A 16,536-nucleotide genomic window follows, 5' to 3' on the forward strand; every position below is an offset into this window, starting at 1 on the left:
TTTTTTTACCTAGAAGTTAACACTACTAAGTTTTCTGGGCAAAAATCTGCTACACTCTTATATTCAACACAGACTCATGTACAGTAAGAGTAGAAGATGACATAACCCTTGTTTATAGCAGTACAGATTTTCCTGCACTGCCTTGTATTAAATATTCTTCAAGCTTCAGCTGACTGCCTGAGGACAACAGGCAGATGCTGGAACTTGTAGTAAGAGGCATTTTCACTGTGGTTTCTTGAGAGTATCAGGAAAAAAGTAGATTTTTGAGGAACAAATAGGATAGGGACCATGTAGATGTGTTAAAAGAGATCAAGCTGTGGCAGTTAATTTAAAAAAAAACAAAACAAACAAAAAAAACAACAAAACAAAAAACACTTCTAAAAAAGTAAGTTTCTTAGGGCTATAAGCCAGAAAAAAAAGAAATATATGAAACCTGGAGCAAAATAGAGGAATGGTGCAACCTTGGATAGGATAAGAGGATGCTCTGCTTCCCTGTTAATCACTCCATCACTTTCTTACACGCTTGAGACGTTCTTTATCCTCTGCAATCAATATTTGAATTAATGGTTCATGTTCAGAGGGATAAAAGAGATGTAATTTTGAAGAACACTGAGCATCTGCATTGCCCATGGACATCAAGCACTGAAAATCTTGTCAGATTTATGTGGGAACCTAACCCTAACTTTACATATATAGGCTTGAAAGTGCTTGTCTAAATGTAAGATGAGATTTTATCTGGTAAATCCCAGGTGAATAAACTTAGTATCCTTATCATTACTCCCTGAATAGAAATTCTGGAGAGCAGTTATGGAAACAAATTCTGGGCAAGCAGAAAATTTCTTTTCACATTATTTGAGCAAATGTAAGTGCTTAAAATCATGTATTGTGCTTCCTTTGACAGCTTTGGAATCAAATTTTTTTAGACCTTTTTTTTTTTTTTTTCTTGGAAGTTTTTCTTAAGGGTTATTGTGTAACTTGACCTATAGCACTACCATGGAAAATAGCTGAAAATGAACATTTTATGAGATCAGTGCTGCAAACATACAATCCTGTCCATGGTGCATATAACAAAAATACTCTGTAGATCCATAACATACTATACAGTGATAGGCAAAATGTAACATTTTTGCATAGTGGTGCCATTTGCTGAACAGATACAAATAATGGTGTTGCCTTATATGAACAGTGTGTTTTCAGACAATGAGCTGCTTCATGGGTTTCATGCATTTCTATTTTGCTCAGTATCCATATCTAAACTATTTCATGAAAGTCACACACCATTTCTTTGCACATAACCAACCTTCCTCACATACAAGACCATGCTGATCAGCTTCCTTGAATAACTACTTAAAGGAGAGATGATGAATTTATTCCCTATTCTGTTTGGAGTGGCATTTTTTACATGCTGCCATGCTGTGATGAGCACTTTATGATGCATAGCTGACTGGTTCTAATACCATTTGATCCTTTATAAATTAAGAGGCAAGAGGCTACAGCCTATCATGTAACTCCATTATTGGGATTTGGATTAAGAGCGTCTTGCACATGTTATTGTCTTTCTTTTAGCTGCTACATGTTAGGTGCCTTGAGAATAGTTTTTGGAAACCTTTTTCTCTACTCATCCTTGCACTGCCCATCTGGGCTTTCTGAAAGGATCTATTTGCCAGTGAGTTGCATGGGCCTGAGTATGGGGAAAAATCCAGCAATCATCAGAGAAAAAAGTAAGTTTAGAAAGATTTTTTGCTATTTATTTCATTTCCTTCACTTCAAAACTGATCCCAACTACTAGAGCAAATGCTTCTATTTGGATAATTATTTCTAGGTTCACCCTATAAAGATTTTAGCTGTTCTACTATGGCAGTGATTGTATTCCGAAAAGATCCGTTATAGTAAGTATAACATCGGGTACAGTAACAGTTAGGCTTTTCCCTTTCTTTTTTGAGGGTTGGTGGGTTTCTAAAGTTTGAATACAGCTTGCTTGCTCTTGCATTCTCCTGGGGTATGGAACTTCTTACTGCAGGGCACCACTCCCACCCCAAGTCACACAGCCCCTGTACATCCAGCAGGTCAGCCACGTGGAATTTTATGGGAAGGAATAAAATTAATGGGGAGAAGAGAAATGAGAGTTTAGACCTCTTCCTGCTGCCATAGTGATACTTTTACTCCAGAGGGCCAGTGGAACAAGGCAGGGCTGTGCAGGGCCAGGCCAAATCCTATACCATGACAGAGAGAACATACACTTCACTCTTATTGTCCCTGAAAGGCAGAATGTTTAAAACCAGCTACATTTCCTTGCACTTGTGGGCATCTGGGCTTTCATTATTGCATCAAGCAGCTTGGAGCTAAGAGAGCAATTAGCAACTTTGATAGTGGGATGTTGTCTCTTAATATGTCTTCCATGGTGATTGATATTGTTACCTTTATTCTTCCAGACAATTATTTTCCCCCATCAAATCAAATCAAATCAATATACTCAGAGATGATATAACCACCCATCTGTGTACATTATAATACTTTTAAATCACCAGAGGCCAGCTCCAGGCAGCAGAGCTGACAGGCACCAGTGTGGAGGTCTTGGCAGATTCACCAAGAAGTTTTGCTACATCACGAAACTCTGACTGAGGGACATGAGAGCTGAAGACAACCACCATTAGGTGCTCTGTCACCTACACAGTGCAGCTTTCCAGGCATAATGAAATTAGAGTGTAACTGCTGCAAAGACAGCTTTCCTGGTTTGTTAAGAATTTTTCCCATCACTAGCCATGTGATGCTACCTGAATGCTACTAGAATGTATACCATTCACAAAATCAGGCATGCATTCTCATAGTCAAACTGTTATCACAGCCAGAGATGGGCTAAGTGTACCTATGCTCTGATCCACTTCATACACTCTCATGATCCCTGGCCTTCTTAAAAATCAGAGTTGCATCTTGAGATAAATCAAGGGATTATCATGAGAAGTTTGTCCTGTCCTTATGCTTTTTTTAAACATCCGCTTTTGGCTACTGACTGGGACAGATAGTGGACTAGAATCATGGGTATGGCCTAGTACAGCCATTCTTTCAGTCTCTACTAAAAGAAGATTGCAGAGCAGCCAGGGAATCCAGGACGCACTGCTGTTTGAAGGAAAGGCATTCACATGCTCCAGTGATGGGCAGCCATCCAAAACACTAAGGTAGATGAGTGGCAATAAACTCTGCAGATAAGCAGATGGCTCCCAAGCTACAGAATGAGTTTACAACAACAAATACTAATGGTCTTAAGCTATTTTATGAACTTCTTACAAAATGCCAGAGCAAGATGTCTGAGCTCCTTAAACATCAAACCTATTTTTTAAAAGTTGATTTATACAAGCCAAAATAAATTATTCAATTTTCTGTTAAAATTTGCAGACCACAAAAATAGAATCCAAATTTTTTTCCTAATAATCCTTTCTGGCTAATGGAATTTTGGGCAGATTTTTTTGGCAGATTTTTTCTGTCCTTCATATCTTTATATTGTCCAGTTATTGTTCTGCAACTCTTTCTGTGCAGTTGGAGAACAGCAGCTGAAGTCAGATTAAATCTGGGCTGCTGTGGCCCTATCCTCTGCCCTGGAGGAACCCTGCACTGACAGCCATGCTGTTCTGTCCCTCTCTGTTGTCTTGCTGATGGCATTGGTGCAAGCAGAAGGTGAATCTCTCCAGGAAACTTATTTGGCTTTAGACCAACCACTCCTTTCTTTCACTGGGCATGTTTTCAGTCAAATTAGCTCCTTCAAATTCTCCAGGTAGTGCGGAGACAAGGAGGAGGACATGCATGGTAACGGACAGGGGAGATGGGCAGCCTCACTCTAGCTGACTGTTAGCTGCTGAGGAGCTCTGCTGCTAGCAACACAATGAGACATCCTGGTTCTGCAGGTCACTGGATGATGCAGTTTGCAGGTTTAGTTTGATCTGTAAACTCTCAGAAAAGGCCACCCTGTAAAATGGATCAACCAGAAAACTGGAATGCTTTACATTCTTTCAGCAATTTGCCTGCTGTGAGAGGGCATGAAAGAACTGCCTGGCCCTTATGTTGGGGCAGAACGTTTCTCCTCCTTTTAATTCCTGGTCTTGCTCTTTCTGTGGTTCCTATACAAGACTCTGCTTTCATTCCTTGCTAGTTTTTACAAATAGAAGCACACATTTATATCAAATAGGATTTCTCTCTCACACCTGTCTCTCCATATGCTGATCATCAGTAATGATGCCTCTAAAGCAAAACACTCTTGACTCACAATTCACTGGCAATCATTGCCTCCTAATATTCACAGAATAGGTAGAGACATCATATATAGAAATTTTAAAATATCCCTTCTGACATGAAGGAAGGGATATTTTAAGATTTCTTCTCTCACTGTATCAGTACAAGGAGTAGTTATATTCTCAGTCCCCCCCAGCAGAGCAAAGGAAGGCTGTACAAAGCCACAGGACACAGGAGCTCCTACACCTGCCAGAGGAAATGTCTCCCTCTACACCATTAAATCTACTCTCAGAATTGGAAACAGAATCAAACATCTTCTAGAAAAAAATATTTATGTTTTATTTCTGTGATCTAATTCACTGTGTTTACCACAGCTTAGATTATGCATAGAACAAGCACTCCTGCTGATTGCTTGATAAATCAGTTGCTAAAGTTCACAACTACTGGATGAAGAGTTTTAGTAAAAAACTAAATTAAACCTAATAGGACCATCTGATTGTCAATCTTGCGATTAAAAATTTGTATCACAGGTAACTCAAAACTGGATTTTTGAAAATGTGGTAGAACAATTAAGAAATAAAATCTCCCTTGGAGATCCAACACTGTTTTAAACATAGCTGCTTTCCAGAGTAAAATGTTTTACTGTCACGACCATATCCAAAGCAAAAAAAACCCTGAAGACCATTTTCTCCTTCAGAAGGGTCTACGAGTAAATGTTGCTACAATCTTTACTACTGCTGCTGCCATAGGGGTTTTTTCCTTTCTCTTTAAAAAACAGTGGGTACAGGATGGGTCCTTAAAAATACATGTTTCCTCTTCCTTGAAAAGCACACTATTTCATGAAAAACTTCACTTAATAACAGTTGTCATGGTTACCACCATGGGGGTGCTTTTGTGAACAGGATGGTCATTCACTGAGTCTATGTGAAGAGCTCATGATGCTCACCAGAAGCCAGGACTGTCTCACTGACCTCATAAAAGTGACATCAAGTCCTTCTGGCAAACTTTTCCTACATGTGGCTCCATATGACACTTGCTAGCACTTCTTTAAACAAGAAACTTGTTTAAGGTGTTCAAGGCCAGGCTGGACGGGGCTTTGAGCAACTTGGTCTGGTGGAAGGTGTCCCTGCCCGTGGCACAGTGAGTGGAACCATCTTATGATTCTGTAATTCTGTGAAACATTTAAGCATCACCTAACCACACACTCTGGCACAAACACTGCCTCCCAAATCAACAAGTTCACAGAAGACGACTACATTCTCCATCCATCAGCCAGCACAGATCAGAGTAGCCTCAGGCCAAGCATGCTAAGAGTACCTGAAAATACATGCAAATCTGTAGGGCTATATTTGCTCACTGAGATCTTGAAAGCACCTCTCCAGTGTCAGTGGAGTCCCAGATGGCCTTGTTTGAATTGTGCTGGTGCACTCTCTTTTGCAGGGCCCCAAAGGAGAGGTGGACTGTAACACTAGTGTGACTAGCGTGACTGAAAAAGGGGCAAGTCACCTGCATGGCCTCCGCATCTCTTCACATAACTGTGGCATGTAGCCCTTGTACACCAGGCTTCACATTCAGGCCTGCCCAAACTGGTATTAAGCTCTTCCAGATTCTCTCACACCAGGTTTGACATAAAGGCTCACCTCTTGTACTGTATCTAGGATGTCAGTATCAATCAATCAGTTCACAGAGCCTGGGGACTGATTCATCATTGCTTGACACAGAGCCCCTGTTTTAAAGTCCAAGCCTTGGTGCTGATTCTGGCACCTACATGCAGCAAACACACTGATTACAACCACTCACAAGACCTGGCTGAATAGGATCATTTTCAGCGTGAGAACAACATTAATTCCTTAAAGTCCACCATATGGAGTCAGCTCAACTTTACTTCCCCTGAAGAAGAGGGTTTTCCATTGCCCAGCTTAGCCTCCAACCAGATGCTTGCACAGTGATGGGGTGCAGCTCTGCTCATCCTTGCACTGCCATTGAGTTCCGGGCTTTGGGATGATACAGAAAGTGACTCCAAATACTCAAGTTTTTATAGCAGTTGTTACTGAGTGCTAGAAGTTTTCAATAAAAATTTTAATATACTAGAATTCAAGTAAAAAAAAAAGAGCAATTTACTTATAAAATACATATTTGCTGAATTGTACCATGAACTTTGGTAGGAGAGTGTGTGTGCTGTGGTTTTCAAATGAAACTTAAAAGAGTGGGACTTGGGAACCAAACTACCTTAAACTCCACTGAAAACCCTTGCCTCAGTGCTTTGAAGAAACAGCTTTTATTGCATAGTTGTATTTTACCTCAAAATTGTAGAATTTTAGGAGGTTGGGTGTCTGGCTGGAGACCTACCACAAATGAAACTGACCTCATCATAACCCTTAAAATCCCAACAACCCAAAAGTCTATGTGAGAAACTGCCACAAATATTTTGGCAACATTTGCCAGTCTAAAAGTCAGCCTGTTAGGGCTGACCTAGCATGAAGACTGAGCTATAGGCCAAGTCGTAACTCTCCTTCTGCTTCCAAAACTGCAATCGCCACAATTTTTTTTTTAAGCCACAACCCAGTGCCTGAAGTCCAGTAGTGAGTGAATGTTAACAAAGTCTCGACCTGCAGAGTGCTAATTTCCATGGGGACTACTAAGGGAGAAAAGATTTTCTACAAATCCCAGATCCTGTAAACTGAGAAGTTCATTAATTCAACATCTAGAGTGGGATGCAAAGGACCAGGAATAGAATCCAGAACCCCTTATTAGATTCTGACTCCAGAGCCAGGTAGCAGAGGCTGGAGACAGCATGACTATAGTCAATTTTGAAAAGTTTTAGACAGGAATGAAAAATCCCATCCTTTAGCATCTTTGTAATTTCTTTGTCTATGGTACTGAATCCTCTCCTAAGCAAGGTTCTTGGTCTGTCTCCCAAAAACTAGGAGTATTTAATGTATCCTATAATCCCAGAAGGAACTCCAGTGTCATGTGTCTCTTTTTCGTATGGAATTCCACAGAAAAAGGGAGAGATCCAAAATGCTGCAAGAAAAGAACAAATCAAGTGATTTTTTTTTCCCCTGCAGAGTGCCCCTAACACCAGAATTTCAATTGCATGAGAAGGGACACGTTTTTCTACTCTCTCCCTACCCTAGAGAGAAGCTCTGCCACTGTTTAGAAAGAAATATAGCAGAGAAGCTCAAAATATCCCATAAGTGATAACAGAATTGGTAGGACATTCACATGGGGCAATGAGTCACTTCTTTCAGCTCACCTCTCTTTGGTCTGGAGAGCCAGACTCATGCTGTTCTCCTTACATTACATCCTCATGACTGGTGCTGGAAAGATGATATCTCAGCAGGCAGGACTCAGGGAGAAGAGATTGCAATTTGAATCCGGGGTGGATTCATCAGGGAAATCGATGCTTTCGCTTCGTCTGTTTTAGCACATGTATGATCTCATGTGGTTCATCTTTCAGCTTTCCACTCTGCCTTTCTTCAGCTCAGGGCTGCAGCTATCACTCTCCTGCACCATGTTCTCAGTTACTAAGATCATTACATGAGAGATGAGGACGAGGTTCTGCTGTGTGCATTTGCTTCTGCAAGGACAGAAGTCATGGCAAGTAGAGGCTGCAGTTAGGCGATGCTTAACTTTGATGAATGGCTAACGTTGTACAGTCTGGACACAGTGAAAGTTTCCTTTGGAAGGTAGACACCTCCTAATTAGCCACTGTCCATGATTTATCCTGATAACAGATTTGAATGCAAACATACAAATTTGCTCTACATCCTCTTTTAAGAACGTAAAGTCGTATTTTAGATTCAGCCCTGCACAACTAGAAGCAAGAGAACTTTCTGCAGAACTAGCATTAATTTCATGTGCTTGGTGTTTGTTTTTGACAACAGAGTGCTTTATTTCTTTGGCATCTTTGAAGGTGTCTTCTGATGTTTTTCATCTGAGTTTTTGTAATCTCTACTATTAAATGCTATTTAATGAAAGGATTGAAATTTGAGGAAACTTAACCTAGGAATATTTTCAGTGTTATCTTTAAACTGATATCACAGCCTCATAAGTATAAAAAAGTAATTAAAACTTCACTTCTTTTTTCAACAAACCCTACATAGGATATAATCTGAAGCACAGATAACAGAGGAAATTTAAGTAAAGGCCAGGAGTTAACACCTCATTCAATAAAACCTCTGAAATTCTTGGAATTTATTGAAGAGAAGTTTACTTTTCACCGTAATTACGTGAAAGGCCAGAATAAAATGGAGTTAAATGAGGCAAATATATAAATAAGAGAGCCCAGAGTTTGTGGTAACTTTAGTTACTATCTTAATTATATATTTCCTTCGAATGTTTCTTTTTTTCCCTCCCTGGGACAGATGGAATAAATTAATCTTAAATGCAGCATAAAATCTATTCCAGACCCTCTCATATGCCAGTGCTTAAACATAACTAACTAGAATAATAAAAGTCAGAGATGGAAAAGATCTATTAGCTGACCACCTAAAATTTTACACACAGAAATGTATCAATTTAACTAAACCTATTTCTAAATATTTAAGGAGGTTTGGTTACATCTTAAATCAGTTCAGCAGTGGCTAGGGTCAATTTATTTCAGTTTGAAATCAGATTTAAAAGCATATGGAAGTGACCTGCTTCTAGGGACCTTTGCACTACCTAAATAAATGTATGTGTGTAGACCAAGAATCATCAAGACAGCAAAGTCTGTCCTCTCCTGGTAACACAGAGTGCTGATACCTCCTTCTCCAGCTCAGGGTACTCCATGGCCACTGCATTTGATGGATAATAAGTATTTACCCAAACCAGATGTCTATAGATAGACAGATAGATAGACAGATAAATAAGATAGAGAGACAGACAGACTGAAGACAAAGAGACAGACTAAGTTGTTGTTTCAGTTTTGCCTCTCTCTAGCCTTGGATGAGTCTCTTTATGACACATTGCTTCTAAAAACAAGTTAATGCCTCTTACCTGAATATGATGATTCAAATACTAGCAAGCTGACAACCAGCTCATGCCATGGTTACTTTCACAGTTAGGCACAACATTTTGGTCCAAGTCCTAGAAGAAATCCCATGCATTTAATTTTGGGAGTAAATTGGTTTGGATAGCAGTTTCCCAGTCATGAAGCGTAGAAGAGTTTAGTTTTGTACATTCTGAGCTACTATGTAGGTACCTGTCCAGGGCAGTTCTGTATGAGCACTTGTAGCATTTTCATAAAATTGTAGAATCACAAACTGGTTTGGGCTGGAAGGGACATTAAAGATCCTCCATGTCCAACCCCCTGCCATGGGCAGGGACACCTGCCACCAGACCAGGCTGCTCAAAGCCCCGTCCAGCATGGCCTTGAACACTGCCAGGGATGGGGCAGCCACAGCTTCTCTGGGCAGCCTGTGCCAGTGCCTCACCACCTTCACACCAAAGAATTTATTCCTAATATCTAATCTAAATCTCCTCTTTTTCAGTTAAAGCCATTCCCCTTTATCCTATGCCTACATGCCCTTGTAAAAAGCCCCTTTTCAGATTTCCTGTAGCCCCTTTAGGTACTGAAAGCTTCTGTAAGGTCTCCCCTGAGCATTCTCTTCTCCAGGCTGAACAAACCCAACCCTCTCAATTTTGTCCAAACTAGCTTTTACTAACTTGCAGGGGGAAGGAAAGGCAGAAGAGGGATCATAATTAAAGGGGCTTACATTTAGGTATGGAATTTGTATTTATGGGAATGTTTATGTGAAATCGTCCACATAAACTGAAAAATCATTTCTCTGCTTTCAAAATGACATGCATGTAAACCTAGCCAGATATTTAAAATGGAATAGATGCCAACTTTCCTATACAATGAGTCTTTTCTAATTCTTGATGAATAGTGGAGGCTGAAAGTTTCTTCTAAAGAAGAGGCAAACAGTGTGCTGACCTGCTGTAATGCCAAGAGGCCATGGGAGTGTGCATAAGCCCAGTATCTCTCCATGATAGAGCACCAGGAATTCACCAGTTAAAACTGATGAATATAATAAGTATTTCTGGGTTTGGTGCCTACTTAATCCTACTAACAACACCTTGACAGCTCTTCCCACAGTGTTTTTTCCTTTTATTTTACAATAGTCCTACCCTAGTCCTATTTTAGAGAACCAGAGCCATATACTTGTAAAGACAGCAGTGGCATGAGCTACTTCCATCCTGTTAAGCAATGCTAGATGTTATTGTTAGTTTATGCTGCTATATACAGCTTGATGGAGCACTGGCAAGCTTGAAAAGATCTTGAAATGGAGGATATGAATGCTATGCAATGTATACATAGCTAAAAAAGTACTGGTGGCAAGCTAAACCAGTTTAGCACTTTTCATGCAATGTAAGATTGTCTTAGAATCATAGAATCATAGAATAATTAGGGTTGGAAAGGACCTTAAGATCATCTAGCTCCAACCCCCCTGCCGTGGGCAGGGACACCTTACACTAAATCATATCACCCAAGGCCTCGTCCAACCTGGTCTTGAACACTGCCAGGGATGGAGCATTCACAACCTCCCTGGGCAACCCATTCCAGTGCCTCACCACCATAACAGGAAAGAATTTCCTCCTTATATCCAATCTAAACTTCCCCTGTTTAAGTTTTAACCTGTTACCCCTTGTCCTGTCACTACAGTCCCTAATGAAGAGTCCCCCCCCAGCATTCTTATAGGCCCCCTTCAGATACTGCAAGGCTGCTATGAGGTCTCCATGCAGCCTTCTCTTCTCCAGGCTGAACAGCCCCAACTTCCTCAGCCTGTCTTCATACAGGAGGTGCTCCAGTCCCCTGATCATCCTCGTGGCCTCCTCTGGACTTGTTCCAACAGTTCCATGTCCTTTTTATGTTGAGGACACCAGAACTGCACACAATACTCCAGGTGAGGTCTCACAAGAGCAGAGTAGAGGGGCAGGATCACCTCCTTCAACCTGCTGGTCACGCTCCTGTGCAGTGTATTTTTATTTTACAGTCTATTTTATGTCTCATATGTTGAGGTTTTCATTATTTTTCTTCTTTCTTGTAACACAAATAATAAAAGGTAGAAGAAAATACATTTTTTTTTAAACCACAACTTTTTCTTTCTTTACTTCTGATCACTTTCTGCAAGTGGCCATCTTCTGCAACTGATAGAGATTTGGTAGTTAGAGATTTTTCAAGAGAAAATTCCAATTCATCAAAGCTGATGTTTGCCAGAAAACATTAATGGGAGACGTTCCCCAGTTCTGAGGTAGGCTTGTTACTGTAACTGTCCCACAATATCCAGATTGTGATACCACCACCTCCGAACAGCAAGTTTTGTGCTTGAACCTGATACAGAAGCAATAGAGAGATGGTCTCCCTGCTTGGAGATACAAGCTAAGAAATCAGTTCTGCTCCTTCCCTTGTCATCTGCTACAGCCTGAATGACCAAGTGGGTTCAGGGAAGACTGATTTTTGGTTTTGGCTGTGTGAGGTCTTGATTCATATCTACATGGGTGAATAGCTGTATTTATGTAAGGGATGGAGAAACAGAGAGGTTTGTCATAGAGGTATTCATCTCCAAATACAAAACCAGGAGGCATGTGTGACATGCACAGAACACAGGTCACTTACAACTTTTCCCTGCACTCTCACATGACTGAATATGACGGCCCCACTACCAGCAGGCTTTCCTATATCAGCATTTCTTCACAGGCAGCATTCAAAATGCTTCTTTTGCATCACATCATCTTTTGTCATCATTACAGACATTCTCATGGGCTTGGAAATCCATCCCCTGCCCACTTCTGTGTGTAATTTCAAAATGATTGTATCCGATGTAATGAGCAAGTGCCAGGCAGCGCTGGGGAAGACTGCAGAAAGCTCAGCACAGCAAGACTTCAAGTAAAAGGCAGCAACAGCAGATACTCCAAAACCAGAGGGATAGCGAGTACATCTATCCAACGGGCTCCGCTAACTTTCGCTGGATACGGGGCTCTGCACCTTTTAGTCCTTCTTCCAACTGGAAAAACAAAAGTGATAGAATGAGGGTGCCGCAGTGGTTTCTAATATACGCGCACGTAAACGCGGTGGCCTGCCGACAGCCTTGGGTGCGCGGTTTTCTCTGCAGGACGGGGCTCTTCTGAAGGGACCGGTGGAGGCAGGCGGTATCCCCCCACACTCCGCCCGGGCTCCCCTGCGGTAGGAGGGCGGAGGGAGCGGGAAGCGGGGCTTGGTGCCCGCTGCAGCAGCGGAGGGAGAGGCCGACCCGGCGGAGCGGCTCCGACCCCCGGGACGGTCGGGGCGGGCCGGACGGCGGCGGCTGCTGCCTCTCTCACACGGCGGAGCGGCGGCGGCGGCGGCGGCGGCAGGGGCAGGTCGCGGCAGCCGCCGCTCCCCGCCGGCGGGCGGCCGTGGAGCCGCCGCCATGGAGAAGCAGCCCGGCGGCGAGGACGACTGCGTGGACTCGGGAGCCGAGACGGGCGGGTGAGTGTGCGAGTGGCAGGGGACGGGTGCGGGGCTTGTACATGGCCCCCGGCAGGGCCGGGGCGGCGAGGCGCTGGAGAGCTCCCCGCCGGGCCGCAGCGCTGCACTTGTTGCCGGCGGCCGCCGCCGGGCACGTCCCAGCAGCAGCGGGGCAGTAGCTAGGGCTCCACGGCAGAGCCTTCCTCCGGCATCCCGACTGCACCCCGGGGAGTGCCCCTGCCACCGGGTATCGCCGTGCTTGGGATCCCCCGGGGAATTCACCTCCTTCGCTTGTCTCCTTCCTAAGAACTAACCTCAGTCTCCCCTCTGCCAGCTACACACCTGTCCTGTCACTACACACCTTTGTAAAAAGTCCCTCTTCATCTTGTTTTCCACCTGCGATACATGGGGGGAAAGATACTAAGAGATCATGGCCATGGGCTTTGAGTTTGAGCTCCCAGAGCACGTTGTGCTGCCTCAGCAGTGGGGCCCAGAGCTGCGCTTTATGGGCTGTAGACACATTGGTGGGGGCTGGGTGCCACACCATCCCTGTGTCCCAGGAAAACTTGTGTTGAGGATAGTCTGGAAGCATGCCCAGCTACCTATGCTGTCCTTGTGTCAGTGACACCTGGACAGCACCAGGCAGAAAGCTGACTGCTCAAAAGGACCATCAAAGATCCACCTATGAAAGCAGGTTAGACTTATAGCAACCTGAAACTGAGTTGGTGTTGTCATGATACTCATCATACTGACCTATGAAGTGCTGTGAACTTTGTTGGTAGTTAAGTGTCATATTGGAGTCAAGAAGAATGACTTTTTGTCTCTGACTTTGTGACCCTGATGGTAGAGGTGCACTATGTTTGTTAGTTGGATGACTTCTCCCAATACCATATTGCTGCAAGGATGATCCGTGTGATCCCCCTTTCTGTTCCCACCTTCAGTCCATCTCTGTGAGGAGAGAGGGATGTGCTTTCCATCCTATTGTACAGAACCGCTGTGCCATCTTGTTGGGAGCAACACTGAGACTTTTCTCCTCTGGCTCCAGAAGGATAAAAGGTTGCCCACTCCTGCTAGCACTGTTCTCTGCTAGGTCTTCATTCTCCCTGCTTCTGGCTTCCCTCATTGTTTTTCTCCCAGCTCCTTGTCTGGTTTATTTCCTTTGGTCTTTAGTCCAACTGTTGCAAAACTGTAAAACTTCCTTGCAAAGTGGTGTCAGGTGCACAGCACCAAAACTGAAGTGTCAGCGTTACAATTATTTTTAAAGGTGGAAATGGAATATGGTGATCTTTTTCATACTTCCAGCTATTAATTCAAATTGATTTTTTTTTTTTTTAGTCACTTCTGTGGTCTGAGAAGGTTTTTTCTGTCACCTTGTACTAATGGTAAAAGTTTAAAAATATTTCATGGAGCTTAAAGGAAAAAATCCAGGCCTCCTTTCCAGATACTGTGACAAAAGGTTTTTTAGTCATCTTTGAGAAACATGAGCAAAAGGAAGACAAAATATCTGTGAATTCATGGTTGGTTCAAAGCTCAAAAAGTCCTTAATGGATCAAGTCACTCTTAATTTGCTGTGTTTATCTGGAGTAGAAAAAAAAAATGGGTTTCCATGGGAAGAACAAATGGAAGGATTTGACCCAGCTGGTGACATTATCCTTTAGACCTCAGTGACCAGCATGACAGCTGCTTGTGCCTGATGGTGGTGAGGTGCTAAAGCTGATGATTTTATGAAGCATCCCTGTCCCAGGCTTGGCTGGAAAGTGTAGGTTAGCGGAAGAGTCTGTCTGAGGAAACTGAACAATGACATACGGCAACTAATAACTGCAGTGCTTTACACCGAAGTTTATTTTGAAAAGTAATGGGTCTCTGCATTTCAATTATTGTTTTTAGCTCTGTTTAGCAGCTATTTTAGTCTGATAAACATATTGCATATGTCTCTTTCACAATGTTTATATTTCAGCTTTCTCACCAAACCAACTGTTATCAACACTTGCTTTTCCCTCTTGCCAGATCTGCTTTCTGCTTTCTCTCAGTCCCATCATAGCTATTGTGAATTGAGCTGTTTTTTTTCTCTAATTACTCAACAATAACAAAAAAAAAAAAACAACCTACCAACATTAAAACAAAAATTAAGAATTATTTTGAAGTTCAGCCATCATCCTCTTAAAGTAAGAGGAAATACAACTATCAGAGTAATTCTGTAACAGCTTTACATCAAGTGGTCCCTTTCTGTCACTGAGGGAACAATAGAGGATAGTGACTGTAGTAAATCCAGGCACTGCAAGCTCTTGTCATCTTGATGACTGTATGTAATGATGTGTGAGCTCTTCTACAGAGCTTGTATTGCTGAAGCTGCTTATAGCAACTAACCAATCAAATACATCAAGTACTCTACAGGGCATATGTTCCTTAAGGTTTTGCTGCACCTTCCAGTTGCAAAAGCAGGCAAAACTCAGTGCTACAGGCAAGATCAGTTACAGTTTGAAGCCTTCATTTTCCAAATCTGTTGAAAAATATGTTCCTCTTACAGCCTTTGCCGTGGTAAATATGGCTGGCAATGAAGCTGCTGAACAAACAGTGTATTTTGAACTCCTGAATCCAATAAGAATGGATTGAGCTGGTACTGTCAATACTTATATAAAGGGAGTAAAACATGTAAGCCAATTAGCGTATATTGGCTATTTATTAATGATATTTGAAAGAGTTTGACCATCCTTGATCTGAGAGACATTGCCTGTACAAATTTTCTCTTCTTGGGAAATGTACTTTTTGGGCTTTTGAATATAAACACCTCATTTCATCTGCTATTGAAGCCTTTTAGCCCAGAGGTATGGGAGACAGAAAGCTTTCTCTGGTAATAATTTTAGTAGTGGATTTGTACTATAAAACATGATGGTTTAAGAAAAAGGAATGGTCTTTCTTTGGTCTTCAATTAGAAAGCAAACAGAGGGCAAAACATGTAGAAAAAGAAATTGGACACCAAACATATACATTAAAAGAACTGCAGATAAATTGTAAAAAAAAAATCGTAACTAGGAAAAATTAATACTAAATTACTTAAAATGGGTGGTAAAACTATTCAATTTTAAATTTTCTTGTTTTTACAATCCATGCAAATGCTGTTACTTCACTGTCCTTACTCTGAATAGAAGAATAAAGATTTGGGAGACTGAAATACTCAAAATGACAAACTAAGACCATTTTAGACATTCTTAGGCATGTAATTTTGAATAACAATGAGACAGACTTTTGCTACCACTGATGTCAAGGGCAAAGCATCAGCTGAATTAATTGCATTCAGGACCAGTATCCTGAGTGGGGTGTAGCAAATGTGGAAAATGGGTAGTTTCTTGGACCTAAAGTCTTAAATTTTTTATTCCTAAACTTCCGTTTGGTTATGTTAGCTGTGTTAAAGGATTACTTCTATAGCAAAGATCTCTCCTATTTGTCAAGCATATAGGCCTTGACTGAGCATCATAACACCTCACTGAGCTGGCATTATGGAGGTTTCAATACATGTGAGTAGTTGGATGGTTTACTGGGGTCAGAGATTGCTTTCATGTCACATGTTTCTAGCTCAAAGTCATCAGTGGTTTCAGCACTTTTGACTTTGTCAGCTATATGGTAATCCTTCAACATGGCACATTAGTCTCTTGTCACCTATCTTCTCATCCACCTATGAGAAACTCAGGAATACAAATCACTGCTGCTGAAACCTGTTTTAAGGCCTATTTTTACCTTGGGGTTTCTTTTTTTTTTTTCCTTGAGACTTTCACTTCCTATATATCCGTCATTCCGGATGTGTAAAGGCAGACAACTTGTCTCTGACTTGACGTTCAAATAGTATAAAGTCAAGCTATTTGTCACAAATTGGTGTTGAG

At 41.8% G+C, this 16,536-nt stretch overlaps 1 protein-coding gene across 1 annotated transcript in view; it reads left to right on the forward strand.

Annotated features, from left to right (window-relative positions):
* Positions 1 to 16,536, forward strand: part of FAM124A (family with sequence similarity 124 member A) — a 142,800-nt gene that overhangs the window by 89,420 nt on the left and 36,844 nt on the right. The window contains exon 2 of the mRNA XM_061457406.1: positions 12,082 to 12,679. Within this exon, the coding sequence (XP_061313390.1) occupies positions 12,621 to 12,679 (59 nt within the window). The 5' untranslated portion in view covers positions 12,082 to 12,620. The remainder of the gene's footprint in view (positions 1 to 12,081; positions 12,680 to 16,536) is intronic.

The sequence above is a fragment of the Pezoporus flaviventris genome, unplaced genomic scaffold (genome assembly GCF_033815535.1).
Source record: "Pezoporus flaviventris isolate CSIRO_AGI_PZ_B2104156 unplaced genomic scaffold, CSIRO_AGI_Pfla_v1 ptg000025l, whole genome shotgun sequence".
Taxonomy (NCBI): domain Eukaryota; kingdom Metazoa; phylum Chordata; class Aves; order Psittaciformes; family Psittacidae; genus Pezoporus; species Pezoporus flaviventris.